This window comes from Puntigrus tetrazona, chromosome 12 (genome assembly GCF_018831695.1).
Source record: "Puntigrus tetrazona isolate hp1 chromosome 12, ASM1883169v1, whole genome shotgun sequence".
In the NCBI taxonomy this organism is placed as follows: Eukaryota; Metazoa; Chordata; class Actinopteri; order Cypriniformes; family Cyprinidae; genus Puntigrus; species Puntigrus tetrazona.
The window spans coordinates 6,249,473-6,263,245 of record NC_056710.1 but is presented as its reverse complement, the minus strand read 5'-3'; the positions used below and the strand labels follow the sequence as shown (position 1 = coordinate 6,263,245).

The 13,773-nt window shown below is 42.4% G+C and overlaps 1 protein-coding gene across 5 annotated transcripts in view; it reads left to right on the top strand.

Annotated features, from left to right (window-relative positions):
• LOC122355417 (protein ADP-ribosylarginine hydrolase-like) overlaps positions 1-13,773 on the top strand; it is an 82,867-nt gene that overhangs the window by 17,103 nt on the left and 51,991 nt on the right. For 4 of the 5 annotated variants that reach the window (XM_043253675.1, XM_043253676.1, XM_043253677.1 and 1 more), the window contains exons 3-4: positions 7,620-7,728; positions 7,837-7,935. The exons of the other annotated variant lie outside the window; for it this stretch is intronic. In XM_043253675.1, the coding sequence (XP_043109610.1) occupies positions 7,620-7,728; positions 7,837-7,935 (208 nt within the window). The remainder of the gene's footprint in view (positions 1-7,619; positions 7,729-7,836; positions 7,936-13,773) is intronic. 5 annotated transcript variants of the gene reach the window in all.

Genomic DNA, 13,773 nt, shown 5'->3' with positions numbered 1-13,773 from the left:
ATCGAAAAAGCTTGGAGGCCCCCGACCCTCTTGATGGAATTGAATGCGGTCAGGAGTGCTGCCTGGAGACAGGAACTTAAGCTTAACTGACTCAAGCGGCTCAAAGGAATCCCTCCGAAGGCCAGCCAGGACAACAGACAGATCCCTGGAGGGCAATATGGGTGATCTAGGGGGATTTAATCTCCTGGCACTCCTCAGGAACTTCACGATGAGACTGTGTTTTCTGAAAGATGAGCTGTCCACTTCATTGTGATCTGCTGCGATAGCAGCAATATACACTTTCAAAATTGAGGGTGACAACCTATGCTCCAACTTCTCCTGCAGGAAGAAAGCACTACTCCAGTTGAACATCTTCAGGGGTCCTCTCTGTGAAAGGAACACCAATCAGCGAACAGACCCTACTTCAGTGTGTAGGCCTGCCTCGTAGAGGGTCCCTTGCCTGAGTGATAGTGTCCACCATCATTGGTGGTGGAGCACTCAAGTATGCCGAGTCCCGTTCAGAAGCCATACGTGAAGGTTGCCAGAGGGTGCCATACCCCTGAGAGAGGAGGTGATTTTGGTAAATCGAACCATGCTGCCATTTTCTTCATCCCGAAATATAAACAAAGGCTCATACAACAAGCCCCTGAAAGCAGGGTAGTGAAACGGTGGTCCAACCAATCAGAAGCCGCGTTACAAGATGCGCTGGATGACGTGGACTGGGACATGTTCCGCTGATGTCAGCGAGTTTGCGGAAGTAGCCATTAGCTTCATCAGTACACTAGTTGATGAAGTTACACACACCATCACAATAAAGACTTTCTCCAACCAGAAGCCATGGGTGGATAGTACCATCCGAGCAGCGGTGAACGCGCGTACAGCTGTTTATAATGCTGGGCTCGTGTCGGGAGACATGAGTGATTATAAAGCAGCTTGTTACACTCTCTGACACATGATGAGAGCCACAAAACACCGGTACAGAGAACGAGTGGAGTCTCACTCCCAACTGAACGACTCCCGACGCATGTGGAATAGATTAAGGATGATCAGCACTTTCGGATGCAAGACCTCTAATTTGGTGAGAGCCGACTCTTCACTTGCGAAGGATCTGAATACCTTTTATACACGCTTTAAGAGAGAGCGTACATGCACTAGCCTATCGGCTAATGAAATGAAAGTGTCATTGAAAGTGGAAGTGAAAGTGCCAGACGGCATCCCCGGTCGTGTTTTAAGGTGCTGCACTGATCAGCTGGCTGGCTTACTTACCTCCATTTTCAGCGAGTCACTCACTCAATCTGTTGTCCCAGCGTTCTTCAAAAAATCTGTCATAGTTCCTGTACTGAAGCCGTCTTGCCTGAATGACTACCAACCTGTTGCACTTACATCGATAGTCATGAAGGTCTTCAAGAGGCTCATTAAAAACAACATCTGCTCGGACAACTACAGTTTGCATACCGTCCCAACAGATCCACAGAGGACGTTGTATCTCACATTCTGCACTTCACTCTCACCCATGTTGATAAACCTGGAAACTACATCAGGCTGTTGTTTATAGACTAGAGCTCAGCCTTCAACACCATTAACCGTCAGAGACTGGCATCCAAACTCAGGAACCTTGGTCTGAATTCCTCTGTGACTGGGTTCTGAACTTTCTCTCGGACAAACCCCAGGTTGTGAAGGCCGGACAGACTATCTCCAACATCATCACCCTGAGTACAGGTGCTCCACAGGGATGTGTCCTAAGCCCCCTACTGTACTCTCTTTATACACATGACTGTGTCTCCTCTCACAGCTCCACCTCCATCATCAAGTTTGCAGACGATACAGTTGTACTGGGCCTCATATCTAACAACGAGGCAGCTTATCTTAAAAAAAATTAAATCTTGAATCTTGAATCTTCTTTAAGCAAACCTTTTTTTGTTCATTTATTTTGGAAACTGCACCAGTGTACTCATTGGTACGTAGGCAAGGTAGATTTATGCAAGGTACATTTATAGCTGAAGCTGAATTATGTATGAAGAATGTCTGCCATCTCCTTGCAGAGTGAAATGGAGTCAGTCGGCTGTGTGGACCAGCACACACCCCCACTAGCAGACTAAGAGGAGAATTCTGGATGTCACCAAAGTTATAAAAAGTACCTGACTACCTAACTATCTTGTCTCTACGTCCTTCCATGTGTCCCTCCTGAAACCGGTCCACTCGGATGCTGACCCCGGCCATAAGGCTCCAGAACTGCCCCCACCACTGGACATTGATGGGGCCCCAGCCTACCAAGTAAAGGAACTACTGGACTCTAGACAAAGAGGGGGTCAGCTTCAATATCTTGTGGACTGGGATGGATACGGACCTGAGGAGAGATCCTGGGTAGCCACCTGGGATATTCTTGTTCCAAGGAGCCAGACCCGATCAACCTACTCCATGACCATGAGGACGACCACAGGCACAACCACATAGAGCTCCAGAGGGGGGTATTCTGTAATGCCAAACCAGCAGAGGGAGCCCTCGTCTGAGTACTAGCAGTTCACAGGCTCCTCTGCTTCTTCTCTGAAGGGTTTTATAACCAGAATCTTTCCACATGTCTAATATTGCCAGTCAGACTGCCTTACCAAGCATTTCTCCTGATTACTGTAATTGTTTTCATGTGTATGACCACTGCCTGCATACCTAAATCATGTCTCTCAGATTCTGATTATCTGTCTTGTTTGCTGGATTGCATTGACAACCTGTTAGCAAAACTGCTTACTGTCTAATACCCTGAACCTGTTTGCTGTCTGGACTGTCTACCTGGTACTGACCCTTTAATTGTCTTATCATTGATGTCTATTGTCTTGCCCTCTAATAAACTTCCACAAATAGATTCTACTCCGTCTTCTGCATCATCATTACAACGGATGTTTGATAGAGAGCCAGTGCAGTGTTGACAGAACCAGGCTAATGCACTGCCAGTAGCTCTAGGCAGCTGATGTGTCAAAGCAGACAAGGTCCTGTTGCATGAAGCACCCCATCCTTTCATGGAGGCATCTGTGGTTACGACCATATCCCGTGACACTTGTTCTAAGGGCACTCCGGCTTATAGAAATGCAAGGTCTGTCCATGGGCTGAAAGTGCGATGACATGCATGCTTATCTTGAGACTCGGGAGTGTATCCAGTGGTCTCATATGAAGGAAACCGAGCAGCGTGACTGCAGCTTTGGAAGCAAGACAGGAGCATTCTGAGATGCCTAAAGTCTGGAGAATGCCACTGTACCTGGAAGGTCGCCAGGCGAATTTAATCGCATAGCCAAGCTGAATCGTCCAGATAAGCCAACACAAAGGTTTAAGCAGTGCCATCCATACATCCAAGCTTCTCATGAGTGGCACCGTCAGCGTCCGAAAAGGCAGTGCGTTCGGCCTGCACTTCAGCAGACTGTCCCTATGCCTTGCAGAGCTGGTTAGAGGAACATGGGCAAGAGTAGCATCCCCTAACTGTTTTCCCTTGGCCACTGGCAATGGTGGGTGCTGTGGGAGAGTGTGAGAAACCATGGACCCCAAAGTGGGGGTGACCTCAGTGACGAGCAGGCCAAGACGAAACCCGTGGCGGAGCGTGGCAGCTGGAGGATCACGCCAGGGGAGGATATGCTGAATTGCTGAATTACTGCAGAGTACTGCTTAGCGAAGTCCTTAACGGTGTCTCCTAATAGCCCAGCTTGGGAAATGGGAGCATCCAAGAAACAAATCTTTACGCATCTTGGGCCATTAAGGTGGATATTGGCGCCGTGACCTTAACAGCCCGTAAAGCAAGCTATATACAACCGGTGTTACCATATACAACAGGTGTACCTAAGTGAAGATGTACTCTGCTCCTGTTATTTTATTTACCTCGAGAATTCACTATCTACACTATTGGAGTTTACATTCCACCCGGCGCTAATGCTAAGGAGGTTTGGGGATTTTCATTAGTTAGTTATAATCATCAAAATGAAAAGAAATACACATTTGAAATAAATCAGTCTGTGTGTAATAAATTAATATAATATACAAGTTTCACTTTTTGAATGGAATTAGTGAAATAAATCAACTTTTTAATTTTATGACCAGCACCTCTTTATAGCGAGCCTCACTCTTGTTGTTGAGCCGTTTGACACAGTATTTCGCTCAATGAATGTGCTTCTGCTCGAATTCACTCTGAAGTTGAATTTGAAGTTGAAGGTGAAGTTTTTTCCCCCTTCAAATGTTCTGACCCTTCCCATATCTAAAGTTTAATTTGACTTCCACTACAATAGGTGGCAATAATATACTTAAGTTATTCGCTATGTATTTTTATAACATATTGATTAATTGTCCTATTTATATCCTGTGTGGGTTTAAACTAAAAATAAGTGTTTAATGTTTTTTTTCATTTACATATGATCGTCCAGAGTTTAGACACTGCCTTGTGCGTTGCACCTGAATCTTTAAGGTCAGTTTTCCATTATCCCAGTCTGGTATTCAACTTTAGAGATCCGCCACTGGTGTTACCACATGCAGCTTTTATTTCTGAACCAGCAAACTCTTCTGTTCCTGAAATGATTCCCCCTGTCTGTAGTGCTTCCCACAATGGGAATTGCTTTATGGTGTATTTGGGCTCCATTCACCACTACTGAAACTAGAGATGTTGGCGGCCACTATGATGTCTCTAGAGGTGGCGGCTGATGCTGCTGAACCTCCCTGAGCATTTCAATGCATGAAAAAGGCTGTTTCTGTCCATTTTTGGTAGTAAAGGCAGTTCTGTTAAGGTCAAAATGTCTCATCAGGGATTTTCAGTGTCCAAGTCCTGAGAGGGGAGATGGTGATCCATCCAAAAGAGTATTTAATTGTTGTACCCATGCATGATAATCCAATTTCCACCTATGATTCAAAGTTTAATTATTAGCCTATTCAGTCCATAGTAATGCCCTTGTTTTTGACCATGTCTTTTAACAAGTTTGCAAATGGATTTGTATGCCTCTCATCTCATCAGCTTGTAAGGAAGTGAATCAAAATCCGTAAATGCAATAAGACTGATCTGAGAAGGGATATCCAAAGGAACAAAAGGACTTCAAAAAGAGAGTAAACACCCCACCCCATCCCCTGTTGTGTTTATGACGCCCTCTTCACCTCTGCTCTTCCTGCTTCCCCTCCTTCTGCCCAAAAGACTTGGTTTAAAGTTCATTAAGAATAAGACATTATATGTCATGTGTCTTATGAACCTATTGTTCTTCACTTTCATGTTTGGTCTCATTTGAAAAGTCTCAGTGCGATTGGTAAATTGGTCTCAATTTCACAGTAATCACTTATATTATGGAAAAGATTAGAACTTGGTAAAACTGTGTTCTGTTGGGAAGGAGATGTGTCCTCCTTTTGGGTCTCTGAACGTGTTCCAGCCAGGTGTGACACTGGAGCACGGGAACCTAAACACCAAAAGGTTTTTATAACTACATTTGGTATCTCTTTGTATGGTCTGAGTATACAAGGAAAGTGACAAAACACAACAAGGCACGATTCAGTAGCCAGATCGGCCCGTAGTGTGGTGTGTGTACTCATACACTACACTATGTACTTTTTAAAGACCAGGTATTCTGACCTTTTAAGTTTGTTTTATTTTGTTTTGTGTTATTTTTGTACTGCTGATCAGTTGTGCAAATGTTTATCAATTATACCAATTTGGAAACTGTTCTTGCCTGGCAAAATAAATGTTAATCTTGGTTAACTTATAATATTGTCTGAAATAACTTTTCTAGTAGGTTAGTGACTTCTGAGGTTTTTCGCATTGTTGGCGTGCTAGGGTGAGTCAGATCAACGATCGATGGATGGAGCCATCTTGAGATCTTGACTTCTGGCCACCAAACTGGCTTAGCATGCTATTACTTAGGGAACGCATAAAAAATTACTCTTTTTGAGTCTATCGAGGAGATGGCTGCATTAAGGTAAGCGATCTACGGGGTAGCCTCTGATTAAGACCTGGACTAGCCTAGATGTGTTGTGAGTCTGTTCTGGCCAAACAAGGTCTCTAAGCGACCTAGTCTAAGTCGAAACTAGGAAATATTATAGTTAATTAATGATCCAAATTTAATCACAACTAGAGGCATCAGCAGTTACATTTAAGTAAATATAACTAAAATCACGAAAGATTGGAGTCAGATAAAATTATGTATAAGGTCAGTACTATAATTGGAAACCCAAAAGATTAATAAATATTAGTGATTTTTAACGAGACGCAAAGAAAAGACCAAACACGCATTGACCTTCGACCAGGGCCTCTGCATTCCGTTCTGCAGGAAAAGGGGGGCCCTTACAAGCTTTGTAAAACTCACCAGTTCTCTTGAGTGGAAAATTAACACAGAATTACACACAAAATTATGTCAAATTGTATGTTGACAAGCATTTTTGTAAACATTGATTTGATCGAGTCAATTACATCTTAAGTGAACGTAAACAGTAGGGTGGACCTGTATCAGTACATTGCATTCAGTCTTAAATGGATAGTGCCCTAATTTAGTTGCTATTGTCCAAGTCACTGATGTTATTCAAGCAACAAAAATAAAATCGCTCACTGTACTTGACTGAATTACTTAGTAAACTTGTTTACCATATTATAAATTCAATTTAGATTAATCTTTAGGACTACTAAGTACTAAGTTTAAGAATCATTTGTTTTGCTGCTGAACCAGGATTTAGTTTAACTTGCAAACTTGTGGTACTGTGGGGAGTGCAGGACCTGGGTTTGGGTGCAGAAATGCAGCTGCTCAAAGAATTTTTCTAAAGGACTCTTGGCCTATCCCAAGAATTTGATTGATCTTGGGATAGATTGATCCCTGATTGATCTGACTGCACTGTTTCTACCTGTTAACAGATATGATTTTTAACATTGGCTGTTGACATCTTAGGTGGACACTTAAATAACCATATTGTCTCTTTTTGTACATTGACCAAACATTTTTTTTATAAAGAATGCATAATATAACCATTGGTATTTCATTGAAAAGAAGACCATATTCTTGTTCTTTATGAAAAGTGGTTTTATTCAGTGTCACTGCAGTTAACTCAGTGTCTATCATGATTAAAACTTAATGTCAAATCTTTGAGAAATAAATGCAATGTGTTGTATAGAATTTAGCTTACTAGATTTAGTGGATTAAAAGTAGACTAAAACTAAAAACAATTCAGGAGACTAAAATATGACGCCCTAGTATGGGGCAGAGTAACAGGAGGCCTCCCGGGCAGATCAGGAGTCTCGGTTCCATTGCGAATTAGGCAGTCCAGGGTGCCATTGCGGTTTAAATGTCTCAGGGCACCATTTTTGGATTAGGCTGTTCAGGGTGCCAAAGTTGATTAGGCAGTCCAGAGTGCCATTTCCAATAAGGAGTCTCGGGAGCACAGAGTTCAAGAGGCCATGGCAGAACAGGGAGCTCGAAGACCACAATCCCTGCCCATAACCCACCTGCACCTTAAATATGCACAGACACAATTAGGGAGAACTGAAACAAATTAACTAATCAAACTATACAAGAAGAGGAAAATGACCAAATAAAGACAACCAAGAAGACAGACAAAACAAAAACAAAACCAACATATTCTGTAATGAGACCACCTTTTTAAGCGGAGTTAGTGTGAACTCACCATAATCTATTATGATATACTAGGAACTGCAAGAGCTAGGGGGGCTGAAAAACATCTCTGTGGAGCTTCCTGATTGGCCAGTTAGTGATGACACTGTGCTTCACTTGGCAACCGCTGAGGCCCTAGCAACAGGTTGGTCCATCCAGTTTGTGGGTTTGGTTAAGGGAAACACTGAATTTTATTTAACAGAATTATGTATAACAGATTTTTCTGTAATATTTTGCTGTGATAAATTTGTAGGAAAAGCAGGCTTGGAGCTACTGCATGAGGTTGCTTTCCGATACGTGGAGGGAATGAAGGACATGGAAGGGAGGAAGCCAGGACCTTCAAGTATTCTAGGTATGCATTATAAAACCCTCAAACAGGAAACAGTAGCAGAGGGAGAGCTGGTGGCTAGAACTCTGGTGTGGACAACAACGTCAGTTAGCCTGCATCTCTTGAGCGCTGATTGCACATGAGCACTGTCCCACAGCCTCTCAATATATTGGATCCGGTCGTTGACTGCAGGCACTAAAGATGGTTCACCAGACCACGGAAAAAGTGGAGCTTGGTAGCTAAGCACACATTGGAATGGAGTCAGGCTGGTTGAGGAGTGGGTGAATGAATTTTGTGCATACTCTGCCTAGGGTAAGAATTCTGCCCATCTATTTTGTTCTTGACTGCAGTAGGTGCGAATGTAATGACCAATCTCCTGGTTCACCCTTTCCACTTGGCCAGTGGACTGAGGGTGGTAACCAGAGGTTAGACTTACAGTAATGTCCGGTTGTCCATCTCATCCCAGGAATGTAGTTTATTTCACATTTGGCTTTTACCTTGCTGAAGACTTCTTGGAGATCTTTATACTCAGTGGGAGTGGATGGCATGGAAGTGACAGGAGGACTTTTAATAGATATGGTTAAACAGGGCTTTATCAAGTTGGTGTGCATGCAGTGAGTGGAGCAGAACTTGGACAAGTGAGAAAGTTTACAGTGAAACAATGTAATGGCAGGATCATGTATGGTCAACCAGGGATGTCCAAATATAACTTCATATTTGGGGGAATTTGCCACATACAAAGAGACGTCTCCTTGATGAAAAGTCAAATTTTAATGTCAATGGGCATGGTTTGTTGCTTGATGCTACTCTCAATGAGTTGGTTATTTACAGCGTTAATTTTGATTGGTGGAATGCACGGGATGGTGGTGAGTTTATATCTTCTTATCTCCTCGTTGATGAGGTGCAGGGCGGCTCCAGAGTCAATCAGCGCTGTCAATCAATCAATCAATCAATCAATCAATCAATCAATCAATCAATCAATCATTTTTATTTATATAGCACTTTTAACAACACAGGTTGCATCAAAGCACTATACAGTATAACGTAGAAGAATACAATGACAGAGATGTATAATGACGAGAGTGACCAATTTGTTATTAGATGCAGAGACGGTCTCTGTAATCAATTCAACGATAATCATTAGAAATTAAGTGTCCCCAACAAAGCAAACCAGAGGCGACAATGGCAAGGAAACAAAACCCCATCCATACAGAATGGAGAAAAAAAAACCTTGGGAGAAACCAGACTCAGTTGGGGTCAGTTCTCCTCTGACCGGACGCCCAGCACTTAACTTCCAGTTCAATTTTAAACGCAGCTGTGTCAGATAGTGTAAATGACTTAGTGTGCGTGTGAGTGTGCATCAGGATCTGGTGATCTGTCAACGGGCTCATCTAGGTTTTCTGGTCTCTGATGAACATAATCTCTGGGTGCTGATCCATCATCTAGTCTGGATACAAACTGAAAACAGATTGAGAAAGAGACAGGACTAATATTAGCGTAGATACCATTCTTTTCACGATGTCACAAGTACATTGTATTTTAGGAGTAATGTTCCCGGTTCCAGCAAATCTAAGTAATGCAGCCTAAAAATCCTTTAACGGATTTAAATAATAAATAGTATGTTGGGGTGTTATGTGTAGGCTAAGTTAAAAAGATGTGTCTTTAATCTAGATTTAAACTGGCAGAGTGTGTCTGCTTCCCGAGTTAGGGAGATTGTTCCAGAGTTTAGGTGCTAGATAGGAAAAGGATCTGCCGCCTGCAGTTGATTTTGATATTCTAGTTATTATCAAATGGCCAGAGTTTTGAGAACGCAGCGGACGGGCAGGACTATAATGTGATAAGAGCTCGCTCAAGTATTGAGGAACTAAACCATTCAGGGCTTTATAGGTAATTAATAAGATTTTAAAATCTATCCGATGTTTGATAGGGAGCCAGTGCAGTGTTGACAGAAAAGGGGCTAATATGATCATACGTTTTGGACTAACTGAAGTTTGTTTATCAAGTGTCCAGAACAACCACCCAATAAAGCATTACAATAATCTAACCTCGAGGTCATAAACGCATTAATTAATATTTCTGCATTACAGGTTGAAAGCATAGGTCGTAATTTAGATATATTTTTAAGATGGAAAAACGCAGTTTTACAGATGCTAGAAACATGATTGTCGAAGGAAAGACTGCTGTCAAGCAGCACACCTATGTTCCTAACTGATGATGAAGAATTAACAGAGCAGCCATCAAGTGTTAGACTGTGTTCTGGATTATTATATGTGGGGTTTTTAGGTCCAATTATTAGCACCTCTGTTTTTTCAGAATTTAGCATTAAGAAGTTACTCATAATCCAGTTTTTTTATATTGACTATGCATTCTGTTAGATTCTCAATTTGGTGTGTATCACCATGCTACGCTGAAATATAGAGCGGAGTATCATCAGCATAGCAGTGAAAGCTAACACCATGTCTCCTGATAATGTCTCCCAGAGGTAACATGAGCATAAGCACATAAGCACTGAGCCTTGAGGAACTCCATATTTCACTTTTGAGCGATATGATACCTCCTCATTTACTGCTACAAACTGATAGCGGTCAGATAGATATGATTTAAACCATGCTAAGGCGCTTCCTCTAATGCCAACATAGTTTTCTAGTTTATCCAAGAAAATGTTGTGATCGATAGTATCGAATGCTGCGCTAAGATCTAATAGCACTAATAACGAGATAAAACCACAATCTGATGATAGAAGCAGGTCATTAGTAACTCTAAAAAGAGCAGTAAATTCTTTAATGAAATCTGTGCTGTGCCCTGGTGGCCTGTATACAGTAGCCAGTACAAACATTACAGGGAATTTATCACTAGCACATGATTCTATAGATAATGTTATATGCAGCACCAAAACTTCAAATGAGTTATACTTAAAGCCTGCCCTCTGAGAAGTACTAAGAATGTTGTTATAAATTGTAGCAACACCTCCCCCTTTACCTTTTAAACGTGGCTTATTTTTATAGCAATAATTTTGGGGGGAGATTCATTTAGAGTAATGTATTCAACTGGTTTTAGCCAGTTTTCTGTCAAACAGAGCAAGGTTCTGATCTTTGATCAAATCATATATATAAAGTGTTTTTGTGGAAAGTGATCTAATATTCAGCGAGCCAAGTTTTATTGTTTGCTTATTTGTATTATAGGTCGTTTTTATTTGTTGAACATTAATTAAATTATTGCTTTTAATTTGGTTTGGACTCTGCATATTCGGGGAACAGACACAGTCTCTATAGTGTGATATCTAGGGTCTCTAAGAGTCTCTATGTGTTGAGAATTAACTGCCTTCTGTGACGTGAGACAGCTAGCAGACGGTCGGTTTAGCTGGTCTGTCTGCTTCCTGACCTGGACACTAGTTGGTCATGTTGGAGCTCTAAGACTATATGCCATATTTCTAGATAGAAGAGCGGCACCACCCCAGGAGGGATGAAGACCATCTCTTTTCAACAGGTCAGGTCTGCCCCAGAAACTCATCCAATTGTCTATAAAGCCTCTGTTGTTCTGTGGGCACCACTTAGACATCCAGCCATTGAGACCCAGCAGTCTGCTGTAAATCTCATCACTCCGGTAAGCAGGGAGGGGACTAGAGCATATTACATTGTCCGACATCGTGCTTGCAAATTCACACACCTCTTTAATATTATTTTTAGTGATCTCCGACTGGCAAAGTCGAACATCATTAGCGCCGACGTGAATAACAATACGAAATTTACGTTTAGCATTAGCCAGCACTTTTAAATTTGACTGGATGTCAGACGCTCTGGCTCCCGGTAAGCATTGGACTACGGTGGCTGGTGTCTCTATTTTCACGTTCCGTACAATAGAATCGCCAATTACTAGGGCACTTTGATCAGGTTTCTCAGTGGGTGCGTCACTGAGTGGGGAGAAGCTGTTTGATGTTCTAATCGGAACAGAAGAGCAGTGTTTTGACCCACGACTAGCGCACCTCACGGTCACCCAATTGCCCTGCTGCATGGGCTGTAAAGCTGGAACCGAACAATGTACATGATTCACTGTACTAGTCGCATCCAAAGCAGTATCTAAAGCCCTCGTATTCTTACTGTCCTCAATTAAAGATTGGATGCGTGTCTCTAATTCTAAAACCTTCTCTGTCAGCCTAGCTATTTCCCTGCATTTATCACACGTGAATCCCTGATTGCTAACAGAGAAGGATAAGCTATACATGTGGCAGGCGGTGCAAGTGACGATGCAAGGAGAAGCCATTTACTCACCGTAAGTTATGGAAGATTCACTTACCACTCTTGTTTTGACGAGCTTGTGAAAACGGAGCAAACGAGCGTGAGGAACAAATGAACAGGAGCAGAAAGAAGCCAATAATAGGCATTAAAACGCGGATGGGAACGAAAGTGAATCGGCTAACGAGTACTAACTCACCACTGAGTTTTAGATTAAAGTGAGCAAACTAACAGCAGTCGAATTAGTTAGATTAATTTGATAGATAGTATCAGCGGTATGTAGACAATTAAATTATATTTAATCACTAGAGAAGAGGTGATAAATTGAAGAGCGAAGCTACACGGAGCTACAAACAATATAACCTCTCAGCAGACAGGAGCAATCGAGCAGGACAGAAGTCAAAAGAAGTGGGCCTTCCTCAGTAATCAGCAAAACCGGAATAGTAAAAGATTTCCTCAGATATGTGGAGAGATGCTTAGCGCTCACCCAACTGAAGGAAGCAGTGGTTTGTGTGGGCATTTTAGTCATTTTGCGACGGTCTCTCTCCTCATCAGACAGACGAGCAAAACCAATTGGGTTCTGGTTGGCTAACAGATTGAACCTGGGATGACGGGGTGAGGTAATGTTGCATGCTATGGTAGATCGAGGGATCTTTCTTCATGGTGCTTGGTGTAGCGGGTTATCTATCTTGCTGGTCAGAGTGATGAAGTCAGACAATGATAATTCCTCTCCTTTGCGTGCTAATTCCGTCTTGAGCTCGGTGTTCAGACTCTGTCTGAAAACTGCCTTGAGTGCAATATCATTCCATTTGTTTTGTGCAGCGAGTATCCAAAAATCAATGGCATAGTCAGCAGTGGTACAGTTTCCCTGAGATAACTGCAATAGTTGAGTGGAAATGTCAGGAAACAGTAGCAGAGGGAGAGCTGGTGGCTAGAATTCTGGTGAGGGCTCCCTCTGCTGGCCTGGCATTACAATAACAAATACTAATAAATATTATACTAATACTACTATACTATTATACTATATATGCTATTATGTTAATAATATTTAATAAACAACAACAGCCATTAAAAAGTCACTAAGCAATTAAGACTACAAAGGCAGCCAAAACTGTTTTAAAAACGATAATAGATTGTATTCTTTGTGATTGGTAGTTTTGTTGAGGTTTATTTGTTCCTGTTCAAAAATAATAATTTTAAAAGCTGAAAACGTGCAGGACGTGCTTTAAGCACGAGAAATGGAGGTTCTCCAGGAACAGCTGTAGAGCGAGCAGCTCAGCTCTAAAGTGATCAGTGAAACGTGAGCCGGTGCACAACCGCTGTCAGTGGCGTTGTCTTCTGGGTGCTCGGTGCTCAGTGTGCAGTCAGTGAGTATGTCGGTGGCGAATCCTGGGGGAATTAGCTCCGTGTCGCGGTTCAAGGACTGGCTTCTAGAACGTAAACAAAAGAGACAACAGTCAGAGATAGCATGTGGGAGTGTGGTAGCTCACTGGAGCACGGGTCTGACGTGGCTTATCTGGCCACCGGCAAACGAGTTCCAGGTGCGGCGATTCCGGTGATCAGTGGCTTTTCCAGGTGCTCGTGGTTTATTCCCAGGGCAACGCTGATGGTAGCCCGGGAGGCCTGATGG